At 38.7% G+C, this 20,183-nt stretch overlaps 1 protein-coding gene across 2 annotated transcripts in view; it reads right to left on the reverse strand.

The window, feature by feature from the left end:
- Positions 1 to 11,394, reverse strand: part of LUZP2 (leucine zipper protein 2) — a 508,047-nt gene extending 496,653 nt beyond the window's left edge. Inside the window, exon 1 of one of the 2 annotated variants that reach the window (XM_089521342.1) lies at positions 11,043 to 11,394. In XM_089521342.1, the coding sequence (XP_089377468.1) occupies positions 11,043 to 11,107 (65 nt within the window). In that variant the 5' untranslated portion in view covers positions 11,108 to 11,394. The remainder of the gene's footprint in view (positions 1 to 11,042) is intronic. The other variant, XM_089521340.1, reaches the window with a different exon arrangement.
- Between the last annotated feature and the right edge of the window lie 8,789 nt (positions 11,395 to 20,183).

Below are 20,183 nucleotides of genomic sequence, written 5' to 3' on the forward strand. Positions count from 1 at the left end.
GATACTTACATATAATCAAGCTCTGTCAGTACAGAAAAAATTCTAATGCATCTTAATTCAGATGTCCAAATACTTTGAAGTACTATATTTCCCTCTCCCGATAGGATAGGTATGAAGGGAAGAAAGGAAGAAGAGCCAAAAAAAAGGAACTACACCTGAAGGTTCTTATTATTACCATTCTTTTACGATATTTAATGTCTTTATGTCTCCTTTTCTCTCAAAGAAATTAAACACTTGTTTCCATGTTTCTAAAAACCGTTCTGATGATTCATAATTCAATTTTCTTGTCAATTTATCTGATTCAAATATCTCATATAGTTTATCAAACCACTCTTTTAATTTTGGAACCTTTTGACTTTTCCAAGTTTTCGCATATACCATCCTAGCTGAACAGATCATATAAAAAAGCACACATCCATATTTCTTTTCCAAATTTTCATCAATCATGTTCAGGAGAAATATTTCTGGTTTATCCTCTAATTTTACATTCAGTATTCTATTAACAGTTTTCCGTATGGTTGACCAAAACTTTTTTGCCTTTTTACATTTCCACCAGAGGTGGTATATTGTCCCTTTTTTCTTTTTACATTTCCAACATTTACTGTTGGAGTTTCCATACATTTTACAAAGTTTTACTGGCGTCAGATACCACCTATAACATATTTTGTAGTAATTCTCTCTTATGTCTTGACATAGAGTGTATTTAATTCTTTTTGTCCATGATTTTTCCCATTGATCAAAGTCCAAGGGCCTTCCTATGTCTTGTGCCCAAGCTATCATATTAGATTTAACCTGTTCCCTTTCCGTATCATATTTTAATAAACATTTATAAAGTGCTGATATTGTTGTTCCTTTCTTTGCCCACAAAATGCTTTCCAACTCAGATTTGAGGGAGTTTATTCCCTCAGTTTTTTTATCCATATTAAATCTATTTTGCAGTTGGTGGTATAAAAACCAATCATCAATTTTTCCTTCTGTTTTGAGTTCTTCCATTGATTTCATTTTCCAATTTCCTTGCTTAAATTTAAGCAGGTCAGCATATCTTAACCATTTTTCATTTCTGATTGGAACTGTTCTCAGAAGGGCCTCCTGTGGGGAACACCATAATGGGATACCCGTACAAATTAATTTCTGATATTTTTTCCATATTCGAAAAATGGCCTTTCTAATAAAGTGATTTTTGAAATCTCTGTTTGCTTTAATTTTTCCATAGAACAAAAATGCATGCCAACCAAACCTCAAGTTTGAACCTTCCAATTTTAACAGATCATTATTCTCTAATGTCAACCAGTCTTTTAACCAAATCATACCACATGCATCATAATATAGCTTGAGGTTTGGTAGCGCGAGACCCCCTCTTTCACTTGCGTCCTGTAAATACTTTAATCTAATTCTAGGTTTTTTCCCATCCCAAACAAAATAACTAATGTCTTTTTGCCATTTTGTAAAAATCGAATTGTTTTGAATAATTGGGATAGTTTGAAAAAGAAAAAGTATTTTAGGTAGGATTGTCATTTTAACAGCGGCAATCCTACCTAATATTGATAGTTTCAAGTTTTTCCAACTTTGGAGATCTTTTTTTATCTTAATCCAGCATTTATTATAGTTATTTTTGAGTAAATCCGAATTCTTTTTTGTCAATTCAATACCAAAATATTTTACTTTATCTCCCACTTGTATTCCTGATTGTAAACTTAATCTTTTTTCTTCTGTACAATTCATATTTTTTGTCATAATTATTGTTTTATTCTTATTAATTTTTAATCCTACTACTTTTTCAAACATCTCCAATTCTTTTAACAATAAAGGGATATCCTCCACTGGATTACTTAGTGATATTACTAAGTCATTTGCAAAAGCACAAGTTTTAAATTCACATCCTTTAACTCTAACCTCTCTTACATTATCATTTCCCCTAATGTTGATTAACAAAACTTCAATAACAAGAATGAACAATAATGGAGACAAAGGGCAACCTTGCCGTGTTCCTTTTTGCACTTCAGTTAGATTTGTTTTTTCCCCATTAATAATAATTTTTGCTGTTTGCTTTTTATATATTGCCATAGTCCAGTTTAAAAAAACTGGACCTACATCTAATTTTTCTAGAGCGAACTGCAAAAAGGCCCAATGACTTTTTTTAAATAGTCAAGATATGTTCTGCATTATCATGGAAAGGTTGCAAGGCATAAGCATCATTCATAGTATCCTTTTCTTCTGGTAGAGTATACATTGAAGGAAAATACAATTGGCCCTCTGTTTCCATGGATTCTCCACAGATTTAATCACCGAAGGCTTGAAAATATTTGTGTGCATGCACATGCGTGCATGTGTGCACACACACACAAAACCAGAAGAGCAAACCTTGATTTTGCCATTTTATATAAGGGACACCATTTTACTACACCACTGTATAATGAGACTTGAACATTCATGGATCTTGGTATCCCCAGGCGCCCCTGGAACCAAACCCCAGCAGATATTGAGGGGCTACTATATTCCGGTATATTTTAAGGCCAATGACCATAATCTAAATAAGATACATCTAGGTGTATCTGCAGCTATTACTCTCACTGATGATTTTTTTACTGTAGAAAAAACAGTTTAAAAAGCTGTTCGACTCATCAGCTGATATAACTGCTGGCATAACTCAAGAAAAGTTCCAGATGACTGTATAAATTCTCAGTATATTTACAGATTGTCTTCTCCCAGTGGCTTAAGTGTGAACAAGTTACAATAATAACAGATATTTATTGAAATGTATCCAAACTGAAACTGAAACAGTGGGACCAGTCATTCCCTGTGAAAGTAGAAATGATATCTGTGGGCTCTGGGGCAAATGGGGAAACATGTGTCCATATATCCAGAAGAAATAAGTATAAGGGCCACATTTTATTTAACTTTCTACAATAACATTTTCAATGAAGGCTACACATTGCATAGAAATGCTTAGCAGCAGAAATTCCCAAGGACCTCCCCTTCCTCCAGTGCTATTGAGTCTACTTGGTCACCCAGTCACTTCTTATGGTAGGATGCCCTTCTGGTTATTAAGATCCCAAGTTGAAAACCTGGGATGGGTAATGGGAGGAGCCAAGGTTCTGTTATAGTATGGAGCTGTACAAGATGCTAAAAATGCCCACCCTCAAAGAGACAAAATGACAGCACCAAAAGTGATTATGACCTGGTACAGACTGCTGGAAAGGTGACGGAAAGCGGCAGTCTGTGGCCGATTTTAGGACTTGGGATTGTGGAGTGACTTCATGCTTCTGAGCCCTACCATGCAGCGGCAGCACCATCATGGTGTGGCCCCATCCACATGGCGGCTTCCATGATGATGCAAGCATGGCACAGTGTCTAACCATTGTGACGCTGTCTGATTAGTGCAGCCTCCTTCAGGAGTAAAAACAGGCAACTCCAGCCCACCCTTTTGAGGCAGTCTGTCTCACCCCTGTAAGTACACTTCAAGATTTAAAAACAATGTGCATTTGGGTGTTAAAACAGTGTTTCCCACACCCATCCATTCTCCTCAGCTACAGGGTAAAGCTTTCTTTGCCCTTTTCACCAATGACTATCATTAAAACTGGGCTCGCCACTTCATTTCCGTACACAAAGGATTTTGAATTTGAATTGACATTCTAACACACTAACGACATATATAGGTCTGTCCCTGGCTTTCCATTCCATCAAATTCATCTGAGGTATTAGACTTAAGTCTATGAAAGCTCCTGCTGCCCACATCTTTCTTTCAGTTAGTCTCAAAGGTGTGACAAGATCTCTCTACATACTGGTTTCATATATATTTCATAAATATTCCACAGCTCTGCCACTCTGCCAGCTATGTTACAATGTTTCACAACTGCATCTTCTCACCCTTTCTATGGGCAAGCTTCCATCAGCCAAATTCCAAGAAGGAGCCCACTTGAGAGTCAATTTAGTTGTGAGTAAGCAGTTATTTAATCTTATGACCAGATGGCCAAAGTGGGTTGATGCAACTTAGTCTGATTTCACCACCTCACCTTGCCTCCTACATGGAGTATAAACTTTTGAGAGAGTATAGTGTTCAGACAATATTGCTTTAAGCATCTTTGACACACTTAACAATGCCCTCCACTATCACATTAAAGTGTGCATCCAAAAAAAGATTGGAGGGTAACACTACATTATAGTATGTTCTGGATCATTCCAGCCTCCAGAGCACTGCTGAATGGCTATGACCATCCATGCTACTAAATTGATTTTGTAGTTGGTGTTGGTGCTGCTGCTTCTCCTCTCTTTTTCATTCTTCTTTCTCTTCCTTCTCCCACTTTTTTTTAGTAAAACAAAGGAAGAAACTTGAATAAACAGGATATAGTTTGTTGTGTCACCAGACCTCTCTGACAGAGAAGGTTAAAAGTCCCCCAAAAAATACAACTCCTAGAATTCCATAGCATTGACCCATGTCAGTTAAAGTGGTGTCAAACTGGATTATTTCTGGAGTGCAGATGCAGCCATAGAGTCTCAAGAATAGCGATTGTACCTTAACAACTGTCCATCTAAAGTATATTACTGAAACAAAATCCCAGGTGGTTAATTGGCTCTTAGGATCAAGCTAAAACTACTTATCTTTCTTTCCAAACTTGTCCCAATAATATATCTTTAGCACACTATGGATTTTTTCCATAACTAAATACCTGCAGAGTATTTTTAGAAGCATGAGTTTGTCTGAATCTTCATTTATTTAGTTGCACTTTTGCTATAGACTGAATTACAACATTCAGTTTGTCAACTGTTCTATTACTGAGTATACATTGAATAGTTTTCCCCAAGGAAAAACTCAAGACACTCAAGATGTGTCAGGAAATCTCATAACTAATTTGTTAGAAAATTTTTATTGCACATTTTCTCTTTGTCTTTTCTCCATCCTTCTCACAAAGCAACAAGCAGGAGAATTAATGGCAGCAAACATAGGGCGCGGTACAGACCATGGAAAGGGGGTGGTCCACAGCCACCCCTTTTCTTGCCAGGTTGGAGGCAGGGCAGCCTCACCGGCAGCCTCTGCAGCTCCAACCCGGCACTTTTCCAGGCCATGGAGAAGCGGCAAAATGCCGCTTCCCCGTGGTCTGGAAAAGGAGTGTCCTTGGGGCTTCATGCCCCAGGACACCTCAACAGCTGCAGCCAAAGGAGAAAGGGGCCACTTGGCCCCTTTCTCCCTGGTGCCGTTACTGTAGCTGTTTGGTGGCTGCGGGAATGGGGCGTGTGCCAGAAGGAGCTCCATTTTAGAACTCCTTCTTGCACTGCAGTTAGGCTGCCATAAGTGGCCTGGGGCGGCACGAGCACGTCACACCCATGCCATGCTGTTTTTACACGTCACTGCTGTGATGTCATAATGGCAGCACCTGTGTGCACAGGGCGTCACCTTTATCACACACTCCATATGTGCTAGGGTTAGGGACTGTGCGGTTGCTGTGCAGTCCCATAACCCTAGCACAGCACCAGTATGCCACATCGGGCCCATCTGTACCAGGCCATGATATAGTGAGAAAGATGGTCAGTGTTTGGGCACTGGAATACCAAACTCATCAAAATAGCTACTTTGGGTTCAAATTACAATATGTAGCAACAGAAATCTGTAAAATTTATAGTATCAGATCCAAAATGCTTTTGTGTAGAAGTGCATTCATGGGATGTCATTCCCTGTGGAGGAAGGCGGAGCAATCAGTAGCAGTTGGTGACTTCAAAGTCAGTGAGGGAGTAAATCCACTCCATGTCTCAATCTAAAGGAGTTAACCATAGTACTTCAAAATAGGTTCAATGCCATTGATAGCTTCCTCAAAATTTGGACAAAAACCCAGAGCTTTAGGGCTGAAGGGTGGGGTATAAATGCCATGAATAAATAAATAAAATAAATAAAAAGCAGGCTTGTCATCCCACTGTTATGGAGTCACCAGGTGACACTGGAAGAAAGACCATTCTTTCCACCGCTTCCTTTCTCTTGCATTTCCCTATCCCTCCTAAGAAAATGCTTTGAAGATCTGAGAAAATCTCAGAAAAATATACTGTATATTCTCATCTATAAGCCTAAAAATTTATGCCTAAAAATTGACCCCAAAATCCCAGGTCGACTTATTTATGGGTCAGTATGGTAATGTGATAGCAGCTCTTTTAAATTTCCCCATGCAGTTTCTTTCTATCCTGAGCCAAGCAGATAGAGTCCTTGGTGATTGACTGCTGTTTGTTTGACAGTTTCTCTCCAGCCTGCATGCTTTGCTATCTCCAGAGTGAAGGCTGAAACACTTAAGCATCATACTGATTGCTGCTTTCCTCTTGCCATTCACATACACACACTGAAGGAGCCTCCAAGTTTTACACTCATTTTATCCACGGATCATTTCAAAATCCATAATTCTGGCCCCAAAACTTGCCTTCAACTTAAACATGAGGTCGACTTATAGTCAAGTATATACAGTAAAGATGGTCTTTCTAGGGACTACAGGAAGAAAATGGCATTGATAAAATTTTACTTCCCCATTCCTCCACCAGGGGGTGCTATTGGATGTCAGTTTGTTCCACAAATGGGGAAAGACCTCCATGTCCACAGAAGCCACAGCCTGAAACTAATCCATTATGATTTAGTAGCAACAACTTTAGTAGCAGCAACTTTTTGACATGTTTTGAAATATAAGCATTTAAAGCAAACAGAAATAAGCCAATGTTCAAATTTATCTTTGGATCATATTTCCATGGCACAGGGCTGGATCTTGTAGTACAAGGTAATAAAAAGGCAATTTCCTACTAGTAAGAAAACAAATATCAAGTATTACTATCTGTAAAGTTCAGAAGTATAACCCTTTAAATATGTACCTCAGTACTGACATTTTATACTTTATGTAATGCATCAAAATATTGGAGGTATCTGTTAGGTCAAGTAAAATTATTTTTATTCATGAAAATTCATTCCAGTGAGGTGTTCAGAGTGTACCAACCAAGTGTTAGTGCAACTATCAACACTATACCAAGAGAAGGGAATGTCTAACAGGTGGCCCAAGAGCAGTATCTGGCCTACTAGAGGCTGCTGGGATGGGTGGGAAAAATCCAGCTATCTGGCCATATACACCCATATTTTTGCAAATTTTGCCCAAAATTCTGGGACCCACCCAGTGATTTCTTTTCAACTTGATTTCCAGGTGATTTGGTGCTGAAAGAAGACTCCAGAGTATTAAAAGCACCCACGAATATTTCTCTCTATTTACACAACCCATTAGCCCTTGAAACGGCCAAAGCTAGCCAAAAGCAGTCCCACCCCTGCAATCTAAAGTGTCACTGAGAAGGAGGAAAGTCTCTACTAGACCTGAGATTCAAGAACACTGATCATTTTGGGGGGAGATCTTTAAATAATCCATTTAAACAAACCCCACAGAATAAGTAACGGTATTCTAATTATAAAGGTCCTTCCCGGGTACCAGTTCATTCCACGCACCTGAGGAACTAGGTCTAAGTCTATGAAAGCTTGCTGCAACTTCTTTTGCACAGTTAGTCTCAAAGATGCTACAAGATCCCTTTTAACACTGATATTCCAGACTAACACAGCTATGCCTCTTAATTCACTGTATTCTGTAATGTGTACAGCAGGGATGGAAAGGGAAGTTATGGTGCATGGCCAATCCCCAACCCATAAACCCTCATGGGTCAAATGGAATGAGAACAACTCTTTGGGAAGAAAAAAGCCAGATAAAACTTCCTGTGTTAATAAAATAATAAACAAACAGCAGTTAGGAAGGCCTAACATCATGTTATGATATAACCATCAGCAGTTTCAAGTAATTTAAATTCAGAACTTGTTCTATTATAGCTGATTCTCAACCTTAATCCTTATGCAGTATGTAAAACAGATTTCCTTCACATAAAAAATGAAGAAGATTTCACCACTAAATAATAAGAATGATCAGCAGAAGTGAACTGTCTGCATTTCCCCCCATTAAGTAGATTGTTTACTGATTCTAACACTGCTAAATATGGTAAATGAAGGTTGGTCTGTGTACATGTCAAGTTGGCAGAATAGTACTTCTAAAGAAATCTCATATCATTCAAAGTTGTAGCTGTGCCTGAGCTAAGCAGTTTTACACAGCAGGGTAATAGATTCCCATCTTCAGTATAGCAACTGCACTAGCAAACCTTCCTGTCTTGGGCAACTGTCTAAAAATTAACCATATGTTAGCAAAAAAGAGTTTTTCATGCTACAAACTAAATGGCATGGCCTTCTTCTGGAACAAATGTTTGGAGAAATATCATTTCAAAAAAAAAAAGAAGAAAGAAAGAAAGAAAGAAAGAAAGAAAGAAAAGAAAAGAAAAAGAATCTAATGAAAGACTGTTTACCACTCTTAGACTCCTGGTTTTGTGAAACAAGGCTGTCGCCATGAAACCCAAATGGGAGAATACACATAGTTGTACAGAACTAGTCACTTCATTATGGAAATAAGCATATCCACAAAAGCACAGATTTTGACAGCCTCCAACTAAAATCCTCTAAAATGTACAGATTGCCATCAGTGGATCATGTCAATATTGACACTGTGAACATATATTTACAAAACAAGATAAAAAAACTTAAATATATGCTTGAAAATTAGGATTCTAAAACAAATATATAAAAAACATTTTACATATGGGCCATTTCAACAGCTTGATTTTGCTTTTTATATTGCTCGATATGTCCTCCTTCTGTAAGATTAATTCCAATTGGTTTTCAAATCCCCACCCCCAGTTCAATTATTATTGGTTTTCTCAAAATGGCCAATATCCATCCTCTCATTCTAAAACATTTATTAATAATCCAAACAATATATATTTACTCTTTCTTTCTGGAGGTGCGCAATTCGTGTGGCTTCATGGGCAGGTTCAATGTACAAGGGGAAGTTTTACATTAATTAAAATCAACACAAGTTTCAATAGGAATTCAAATATAATGAAAGACTACTTCATTCATGCACAGCACTATTTATTTACAGTACCAGTAGAGTAAGGTTGAATTATATTGCTTGTATACAAAGTAAGTATCTGTCTAAAAGTTTCTTTAACTAGGGTGGGGAGATGGCGGTGACATCAAAATAATTTTCTCCAGTTTTAATATCATATTTCTCTCAGAACTCTTGGGGATGGACAGTTTATTCAAAACTAAGAATAAGTTTCTAACATTTATGCATTTCATATGAAATGAGATTTCCACATTACTTTTAATGATGTCTTTTTAATGTTTAGTAGATAAGATCCTAGTTTACAACCAATCTTCTGGTCTAATTTTCTTTCCAGAAGTCTATTCAGTTGTGGGATGCGGTAGTGTTTTGGAACATATATGGAAATGCAAATGATCTCTTTCATTTTCTGTTCTGTATAAACAGAAGATAGGTTGGCAGCCAACAACTCAGCCATAAAAGCACTTCAGTCAAAAGCCCATTTAAGATGCAAAATTGTATCTCTTGGCAAGTTACTTTGCCATCACTATCCTACCATTTGAATGTTAGTTCCTCTGTCAGTTGGCAATGCACATAACATTTCAAGCTAATGCCAAATGAGCAATATGACATGATGGAGAGTTTAGTATTGACAGATTCTTTCCAAGATCTACTTACTAAATCAAAACAGATCTTCAGATAATTGGGAAATCACAACACATGGCTCCAAAGGGAATTGCCTGGTCTATCAAAGAACATGAACATCAGAGTGATTCACTGCTAATTGAGCAGGATGGAACTTAAAATTACAACTTCTTTAAAAGCAAGGACCGCTGAGTAAGTAGCGCTGGCAATTCCCATCAGCAGACTAGCTGCAGTACTTCTACTTTGTTCTACACTTCTTAACCCTTCCTTCTCAGTTGCACCTTTGGTCATCAAGCATTCTTGTCCAGGTGGATTATCACTGAAAATCCAACAGTTTTAGTGAATAATCTTGTTTCACTGACTGGGAATGGAAAATGTTTCTCCAAATGTACTGATGTGGAAGTATGGCAAGAAAATAAACTTGGCATAAAATGCTGTGAGCATTTCTCTGGAGACATGTACAGTTATGAATACACTGTTTTATTACATTCACCAGAGACTTAGAAGTTTTCAAGGTACTTAATAACCCAAACAGCAGGAGGTTGTCACTTTCTTGTTTATAAGCATCAGGAAATTGGAAACCGTGCACTGACAGCTGAAGACAGTTGAAGATGTCTCCACTCACATAGCTCCTGCTCTGCACACAATATTAACTTTCCATCTGTAGCCATACAATGTGGCCTTGGGACAGAGTGTCACCCTTTTACATTTAATTTTCTGCACAAGCTATGCATACTGGCTGAACATGCTGCATCTTTTCAAGAATAAATATTATACACACATTGTGATATTCAAGATGTAGAACTCAAACCTTGCCAAGTTTTTAATCTATACTGTGAGAAATTCCCACATTTCTGGAACTTTGAAACATTTTTCCTGACATCCCAATGTCATTCTGTTATTCATGAATACTTACACAAAGAGAAACACTAAACATGGCTATGTTTCATTTGCAAAATTCCCACTGCAATAAAAACATTCCTGGCTTTGACATGTTTTTGTTTTGTTTTCTTTTCAAGCTCAAATCAAATAAAACCAAACATCCAAATATAATTTATGTTCTTATATTTTGCTTTCTTATTTTTATACTGTAAGTAATGCAACAACAACAAAAATATTACAGCTGAACTGGGCATTGACTGGGCATCCAGAACTGTTTTGCTTAATCACAAAAGCTTTGGGTCATTGCAGAGCTAGGAGTTTTCTTGTGATAGGCTAAGAAGATGAATAGCTTCGACTAACTAGCGAATGACCCAGAATCAAAGTCTCTTATTCATGTGAGAGAGGGAAAAGACTGAGAGAGAATGAGAGAAAGAGACAGAGAGGTAAAGAAAATCCAGCTTGGAATCTGTTCAGGAGAAAATGCTCTCAACTTACAAGCATGGGAGAAGCTGGAATGAAAAGCATGATTAAAAATGTCACATTAACTGCTTCTCAAACACAATCCCAAGTCAGAGAAATCTCTGCACTCACCTGGTGCTGCTGAGGACCAGAAAAGGGAAAAGAGACAGCAAGTAATGAGGCAAGATGAATTTCATATTGTAAGCGTCTGTCGTATTCTCTGAAGCTGGAGACTGTTCTTTCTCCTTATTCTCTCTCTCTCTCTCTCTCTCTCTCTCTCAGTGCTACTGATGCCCAAAGTCCTTCTTCTGCAAAGAACCTGCTTCCGTGTGTGACGGTTTGTAGATCTGGAAAAAAGCAGGCAGACCAACACACTGACTAATGAAGGCAGCTTAGAGTGGGGTTTGAGCTTCAGGAGTGATGTCACAGGCAATGGAGCTGCTGCTGCAAGCCTAGTGCCTGATAGTGTGCGATTATTCAACACAGCGACTCTATTGATGTCCTCAAGGATTTGTTATTACTAGCAGTTTAAGTGGCAACTGGGGAAGGAACTGAGCACAGCGGATGCTACTTAGCTCAGAGGGTAGGAGTGCACATCAGTTTTGCCTTAGCATTAAACATTAAATTAAAAAAAAGCCATACTAAAAAAGGGAAAAATGAATCTATATAATTAAAGTTGTATTGCTCAACAAGATTTATGTGTAGATCATAGGTCAGACTTCTTTAAATTAACAGACAAGTTTCAAATTAACCTCCTGCACTGTGCATATGATAGCGGTACTCAGCTTAGAACAAACGGAAAGTTATTGTACCAATTAGAAGTGCCTACCTTGGCAGCATGGGACTTGGCATTAGTATGGAACTTGGCATACCCAAAGAAATACTGAAATGTTTGTCCCACCTCTAACAGACCCAGCATGCCACAAAGAACTCATCAGAGGCCCATTAAAAAGGGAAATTCAAAACAATACTTTTATGTGCCTTATGACCGCTATATGTGTGTACTTAAAAATCCAACAGTTTGCATAAATGACTCACATTCTAATTAGCGATTAATATTAGTTTTTCCTTTCAGAGGTTAAACTCTTCAGATAGAGGCTCTTATTGTCATTTATTGGCAAACAGTTTTTGACAGAAGTGAAAGTCCTGGATGCCCTTCACATCACTGCTCTTTTGTGGGTAATAGATTCTGAAATGTAAAAGAATGTCAGAAATGCAGAATTTAAGGCATAATGTAGTTTTATGAAATGAGAACATATTGTTCTGGAAAGTGAAGATAGTTGCACAGGTCATGAGAAAGGAGAGTTCAGTTGCTTTGAATATATAATTGCTCATGCGGTGAAAGCGTCAGAAAGATTTAATATGGTTTGATATATTGCAGAGTGGCACTATACTTAACAGTCAAAACCTTCCGGATTTCAACCTATGTTTCTTTCTTTTAGACCTTCAAAAGATTAGGCGAGGAAATTTTTTGATACCATTAACTATAGACATTTTAACCAAAGGTAAATTCAGTTTAAATGGTAATGTAGCATAAATGATTGTGAATAAGGGGGGTACAGTTAAATGGACAGATTTTCCCCAGTAAACAATGAACTCAAAATTGGAACCAGCAGTTCCTTTATTATGTGGCAACCCATATATTTAAATGTATACATTCCATTCACAGTAGATTGGTACAAAATGTATATTTCACTATTCAATTATTACTCTGTTTGTACTTGTGTTAAAGTCAGCTCTGGATAGGCCCCCAGTGGAATTCAGATTTACAGTATCGGGTGAATGGGGGTTATCTCCCACCTAGTGACTACTGCTGATCTTTGCTACCACTGTAATGGTTTTTACTTGATTCATTCTTGTCTGAAGTGCAACTACTGTAAACTTATTGAACATCCAAGCATAATATAATTTAAATGGTCCACTATCCAGTCACTATCCAGTCACAATATGGTTTCATGCATTTATTAGGGATAATTAAGACCGCTTCAGGGGCATGATGTGCAGATGATACATGCCCCTAGATTGGCTGGAAGCTGCTCTGGGGCTGCCGGAAAAAGGAGCACGGAAAAGGCATTCCTTGTCAACGGCCCATTTGGAACTATAGCAACAGCTTACTGTAAGAGCAGATTGTGTGGTTGCCACAGTTCCCAGATGATGGCTGGGCAATCACCAGGTGATCAAAGGCAGAGCAGACTTTGGCTGCTCTATCATGCCTGCCTGCTTGACTGCACAGTTGTACAATTAAAGCATACAACACAGCCATATCACAACATACATACAACACAGTGATGTTATAGTGATTATTTCTGTACACAATAATTGTGGCAATGACATAATTTTATTATTAAAGGATAGCAAATGATTTTGGAATTTAGCTCTAAAACATTCTTATCAACTCAAGTCAGCCATATTTCACTGTTATCTAAAGCTAAGTGGTGCAACTATATGGGGTAGATTTTTCCATACAATCTGATCTACTGGGAATTGGCCAGCGCTAGGAAGCTTAGGTTAGGGCGTTCTGGAAGCTGTAGTCCATAAAATAACTTTTCAGTGATACAACTAGTGTTGGTCCAAAACTTTTTGATGCATGGCGTGGATCAACAAATGGCCTTCCCCTTACCAAACCAAGATACACACTTGTCAAAGCATGTGTATGGGGCAAATGTCTGACAGGTAGATCATCATATTCTAATAAAGTACAATAACAACAAAGTGAAGAGATAACAGTTTGTCACCTATTTATGACATCCAGATCTGATGCCGGAAGCAGGTGCCTTGTTCTGCCTAGTGGTGGGGGCAATCCAACATACAATGTGTTCAGCAATGCCAAATCTATTCATAGTCACCATAATGATAAAGTGTGAAATATTAGCTGGGAAATATGAGTGTGGATTTTTTTTTTTGGGGGGGGGCACAGCTTTGAGCGAAACCACTGTTCTGCAACCACAGTGATAAGATGATAGAAGTTTGGTTTTTTAACAGTTTCTTGTTTTTCCCCCCTAATTCCTCATATCAGTTATGTAATCACAGTAAACTGGTCAGATTAGGTTTATCATGATTAGTCTTTTGTTGTAGAAGGCTCACCTACTTTGTGTTTGTTTCTGATATGTTTCTATGATTGTTCTGGTATCATCTTCTAAATGCTCTTTGGATCCTTACTGCATGTAGCTGATGGGTAAAATCTAGCATACCCAATCACTTTTTAATGTGCTTCTGTAATCTTCTTTAACACACAAGGGTTGAAAAATGGAAGTAGAGCAGAATAGTGGCATCTGGGGCTGTACCTTTTCACATGACCCTGTGTCTGTCTAGCAGCTGGTCTATAATCCATCCATTGCTGGAGTACTCTTTCTCACTGACAAACAAAACCCATCAAAGTCTTCCAATCTCACTACTTTTCCACTTTGATTCACATATGATAAATTGTACTTGCTGCAGTTCTGATACGCAGGTAGTCACACGGGCATCATTCTGTCCTTCTCTCCCTTCCCCTCTTTCCCTCACTATTCTCAGGCAGGTTCATAGAATCATAGAGTTGGAAACATCAAACATCCTGCCACACAGGAATACACAATCAATACACCCCCTGAAACATGGACATTCAGCCTCTGTTTAAAAACCTCCAAAGAAGAAGACTCCAAGAGAGTGTGTTCTACTGTCAAATAACTCTTACTGTCTGGAAGTTCTTCCTAATGTTGAGATGGAATCTCTTTTCCTGAAATTTGTATGTACTGCACCATTTCCTAGTCTCTGGAACAGCAGCAAACAAGCATACTCCGTCTTCAGTATGACTCAACTTCAAATATTAAACAGGGCTATCATATTGCCCCTTTACCCCCTTTTCTCCATGCTAAACATACCCAGCTCCCTAAGTCACTCATCATAGGGCATGGTTTCCACCCATTTCACCATTTAGGTCACCCTCCCCTAGACACACTCCAACTGCTTTTCTTTAAAAAAATTCTCCTTTTCTCTTTATTTATCCTTTTACTTAATGGATTACCATAATGGCACAATTGCACTAAAATAAATAAAAAATAAATACAGACTGAAAGGCATATTAGGAGGAGGTTAGGGCAGGGGGCAGGCTACATAGACCAGTGTGCAGAAGACAGGAGCTGGAACAGAAGTACTATCTCCATCTGCTGCTTACTTTGTCTTTATTGTATACTAGTTAGTATTATTTTAGAGATATTTAAATCATGTAGTGTTGTTTTAGAGTGTACGCTGCTTGGCAGGTTTTTATCTTATTATTATTATTATTATTATTATTATTATTATTATTATTATTATTATTTTACTTGACCCTTACAGTGCTCTATAAACAAATGTTAATAATAATTATTATAAATAAATAAATAATAACTATCATGACTTTTTTTATTAGCTTTGCGATAATAAGTGTCCCCGGTTCAGTATTTTTGCATTTCACACACAAAAGCTATTTGAGCACTTTGCTAGTCTGGTGTGATAAAGTCCTTAGTCTTCGTTGATGGCCTCTTTTTCCTCTCTTTTGCTTGTGAACTTCTGTGACAGGACCCCTCTCCAGCTTGATCCCTTTGGCTTCTGTCACTCATCTTGCCCCTTTACCTTCAAGATCCCTCCGTAGATCTGGTACTTGTGCCCCAAGACTATTCCTGTTATTGACAAGTGGCTGTATTGGTCAGTGGGTTCAATATGTTAAATGTGACCAGTCTCCATCCATCCTTAAATGCTACATTCAGTCACAGTTGTTGAAAACTAATTATATAAGAAACAACTTAATTGTGAGATCCCTGAACTTTTTCCTCATTCACAGATGCCAAAACCCTATTCAGATCTCCAGTCTGTCTCTGACTGCCTTCACAATATTCCATCATTTCCCTTTCTGACTCCTATCTGATTCAGTCCTCCAGTCTGTATCCTTCCCCCTATCCCTGTTACCCCCACTGCAGCATTTCTGAGTTGGCTGGCTCAACCCTGGCTTGTCCAGCTTTTCTCTTCACAACTTCCTATTTTAAATTAAAGGTTTAAAAATAAAACTCAAGCACTGTAGTGCATCAGAGATTTTTTTTTAAATCAGGTGCTCTAGCATTATTGTGGTTAATTTATCAATACAGAAATCATTAAAAAGGGATAAGAGGGGAAATGGTTTTAGCAGGTAAGAAATGAGAAACTCCCTTATGGAATGCAAAAACATCAGTAGTTACTACACAAAAAGCACTGTCAAAAAATAAAATAAAACAACCCTTTTGCAAGGTGTAGATTAGCAATTTAAAATGTTGCAAACTGTATTCAGACAAGGAAATGTGTCATTTTCAGCTAAGGAATAAACTATTGTGGTCAGTGACAGAATTTAGTGGAAAATTTAAGTATTTGTTGTTGATGTTGTATCCCTTCAAGTTATTTCCAACTTATAGGGTTATTTCAGCAGTCACAGTCTCAACGAATCCCACATTCTTTGACCCTCCCAGGAATCGGACTTTGTGCCAATCAGCAAGAGTATTTAAATGATCACTTCTCATTTGTGTTCTAGATAGCCATTTCAATCTGGAGTGAATGTTTTTGTGTGCTTGGTTTATTTTAATGGAAGTTTGTGCAATTTGAAAATGGGAGGGAGATTATTTCTGTATTCACCTATGGTTTTGATTTTATGTCTGTGTTTCATAAAACAACCGAAAAGCCACAGGTAGAATAATGGGAGAGCCAGTATATGTAGTGGATTGAATGTTGGACTAGGACACTTGGAGACCAGGGTTGAAATCCCTACATGGCCATGGAAACCTATTAGGTGATCTTGAGCAAGTCAGACTGTCTTAGCCTCAGGAGATGGTGAGGCAAACCTCCTCTTAAAAAAATTATTTGAAGAAAGAAACAAAGTTTTTTTTCTTTTCTTAAGATTATTGTAAGACAGAAATTACTTGAAGGAAGACAATAACACCTACAAAAAGTAATGGGGCTAACATGCCAGAATACACTGATAGCAGAAGCATCTAAGGTCCAAAGCGTACTACAGAAATAATCTAGTTTGAGACCACTATAATTGCCCTGGCTCAGTGCTAAGAAATCCTGGGAATTGTAGTTAATTGTGGCACCAGGCTCTCTGACAAAGAAGGCTAAGTGTCTCACAAAACTACAGTTCCCAGTATTCCCTAGCATTGAGCTGGGACAGTTAAAGGGGTCTCAAACTGCATTATTTCTGCAATGTGTTTTGGACCTATTAGACTCATGTGTTTAATCTTAGCTAAATCCAACTGAATTCAACACTATTTTCACACAAGGAAGTGTGTGTGGAAATAAAGTCTGAAAAAACTCTGATGATTCTTAATGAGATTTTAATGGGTAAAGGATGAACATCATACATATTTTTAAATAACTGGTATTTAATAAACTGAGAACACTTACATTTAAAAAACATAATGGTCCAGTGTACCAGGGGTATTTGACTCCAGATAGACTATGTAAAATGTATAAAGATGTCATAAATTTGTGTTGGAAGTGCGTGTCAAAAGAAGTAACCTTCTAGCATATGTGCTGGACTTGTGATAAAGCCAAAACATTCTAAAGACAAATTCATAATGTGATTGAGAAAATTCTCAAGACAAAGACAGGATTTAACACAGAACTTTTCCAACTGAGACTGATGGACAACCTTAAGATAAAGTGACAATATGGAAAGATTCTATTATACACGATTATGATGGCAAGATTATTATTTGCTCAGAAATGAAAAAATATATAGAGATCCCATCCATAGAAAACTGGATTGTGAAGTTACTTCTTGCCCCAGTGCCCTCTGGTACTTGTAGTCTCGGTGCTAGGATGAAGTGTCTCCTTTTCTGGCCCCAGCTGGCCAGTCATGGCCCCGCAGCCTCCCATGTGGCATGCAAGGATCAGGAACCCACTAGACAGTCACTGCAAAACCACAGCCCCCAGCATGGCAACCAGGCAGGCCCATTCAGTCAGGTGGCCCCTTTTAACAACAACAACAAATTTTATTATATACTCAATACATTTTTAAGTTCAAAAAAATCCAACAAAATATAAGAGTCTAAATATAATTGTTATTCCAATCTAGACTAGATCAGTTGAATTAATGATTTTGCCTATGTGTTGACTTGACCAAATTCCTATAGCTTCAAAGGGTCTTTAATTAGCACCAACAATTCATTTCAGGCAATAACAAAATGGGGGGGAAAAGACTTCAATTGTCCTGGCCTCTGAAAAGATGAGACAGGCCCCAACCTCCCTTATTGCCTTCTGCCCCAAAGGAAAGCATTCCCTTCTATTCTTCCTACCAGATCTGTTAAGACTGCAGCCTTCTGATCTTCTCTCTTAAACAGACAGTATGTGATGCATTTGTTACTGTTATGTGTCTTTAAGTCATTTCTGATTTATGGTGGCCCTATCACAGGGTTTTCTTCACAAGACTTGTTGAGAAGGATGTTTACCTTTACCTTCCTCTGAGTCTGAAAGACTTGCCCAAAGTCACCCAGTGGGTTTGAATAGTCAAGTGGGGATTCAAACTCTTGTCTCCAGTGTCTTAGGAGTTTATCAGACAAGGGAAATTGGAAGTATAATCCAATGGCAATCCGAACACAATCATGGGGTTTAACGTTATTGTGTGATGAACTACCACACACAATTTTGGGCAATGAGAAGTCAGTCCAAACGCAATCACGGGGTTTCAGGTTATTGTGTGAGAGGTGATCACACGCAATTTCGGGCAATGGCAAGCTATTTTCGGGCAATGGGGAGTCAGTTCGAACACAAGAGGGCAGTTGCTCTTCAGCTCCAAGCGGTCTTGTATGAAGTCGATTTTCTTGATCCATTTCAAACAGGCTTCAGGACCGGGTATGGGGTGGAGACTGCCATGGTTGATTTAACTGATGACCTTTGTCTAGCCATCGACAGAGGGAGCGTGACCCTGTTGGTGTTGCTGGACCTCTCAGCGGCATTTGATACAGTAGATCACGATATCCTTCTGGAATGCCTGAGAGAGTTAGGAATTGGAGGCACTGCTTTGCAGTGGTTCTGCTCCTTCCTCTCGAGCTGGTTCCAAAACAGAGCTTATTTGTGGTGTCCCTCAAGGCGCCATCCTGTCCCCGATGCTATTTAACATCTATATGAAGCCGCTGGGAGAAATCATCCGTGGATATGGGGCCGGGTGTTATCAATATGCTGATGACACCCAAATATATTTCTCCATGTCCCGGTCATCAGCGACAACGGCAGATGGCATCTCTCCCCTCAACCAGTGTCTTCAGGCAGTAATGGACTGGATGAGGGAAAACAAGCTCAAGTTGAATCGAGACAAAATGGAGGTACTTATGGTAGGGGCCCCCAAACCAGGGATTGGGCTGCAACCTCCAGTCCTAGAGGGGCTCACGCTCCCCTCAAAGGACTGTGTCTGGGGGTGCTTCTTGACCAGTTGCTTCAGATGAGGAATCAGGTGAATGCAACGGTCAAGAGCGCTTGCTATCAGCTTCGGCTGATACGCCAGCTGCGCCCTTTCCTGGAACAGGGTGACCTCGAAACTGTAGTACATGCACTGGTAACCTCAAGACTTGATTTTTGCAATGCGCTCTACATGGGGCTACCCTTGTGCCTAGTCCGTAAACTCCAGTTGTACAGAATATGGCAGCCAGGTTGGTCACAGGAACAGCAAGGAGTGACCATATAACACCAATATTGAAGTCACTCCACTGGCTGCCTATCAGTTTCCAGGCACAGTACAAGGTGTTGGTTATCACCTTTAAAGCCCTACATGTCTTGGGCCCAACCTACCTAAGGGATCGCCTGCTTCCATATAATCCGCCCCATACACTCAGGTCCTCTGGGAGGAATTTATTACAGACCTTAAAGACCAGGTTGACGGCGACCTCCCAGAGAACATTCTCTGCAGCCGCTCCCAACTTATGGAATGGCCTGCCGGACGAGATCTGTCAAATTACCAATCTAGAGAGCTTTAAAAAGGCCATTAAGATGGATCTCTTCCGGCAAGCCTTCCCGGAATAAAATGCTTGGCCACAAATAAGACTTCCCATCCAGTGAACTCTGCCCATGATGATTTTTATTTAGCTTAGTCGGTTTTAATATGTAATTTTTAATCTTACATTGTTTAATCTTGTTTTAAGGGGGGGCATTATGTATATATGGATGTATTTTAACCTGTTGTACGCCGCTTTGATTGCCTGGCAAAAAGCGGGATAGAAATAAAAATGTTATTTATTATTTATTTAATTCAAATTCACATAAATTCGCTGAACCACTCTCTTTTCATTCGAAATTAAG

This window comes from Sceloporus occidentalis, unplaced genomic scaffold (genome assembly GCF_023333645.1).
Source record: "Sceloporus occidentalis isolate IW3139 unplaced genomic scaffold, rSceOcc1.0.p SCAF_4, whole genome shotgun sequence".
Lineage (NCBI taxonomy): Eukaryota > Metazoa > Chordata > Lepidosauria > Squamata > Phrynosomatidae > Sceloporus > Sceloporus occidentalis.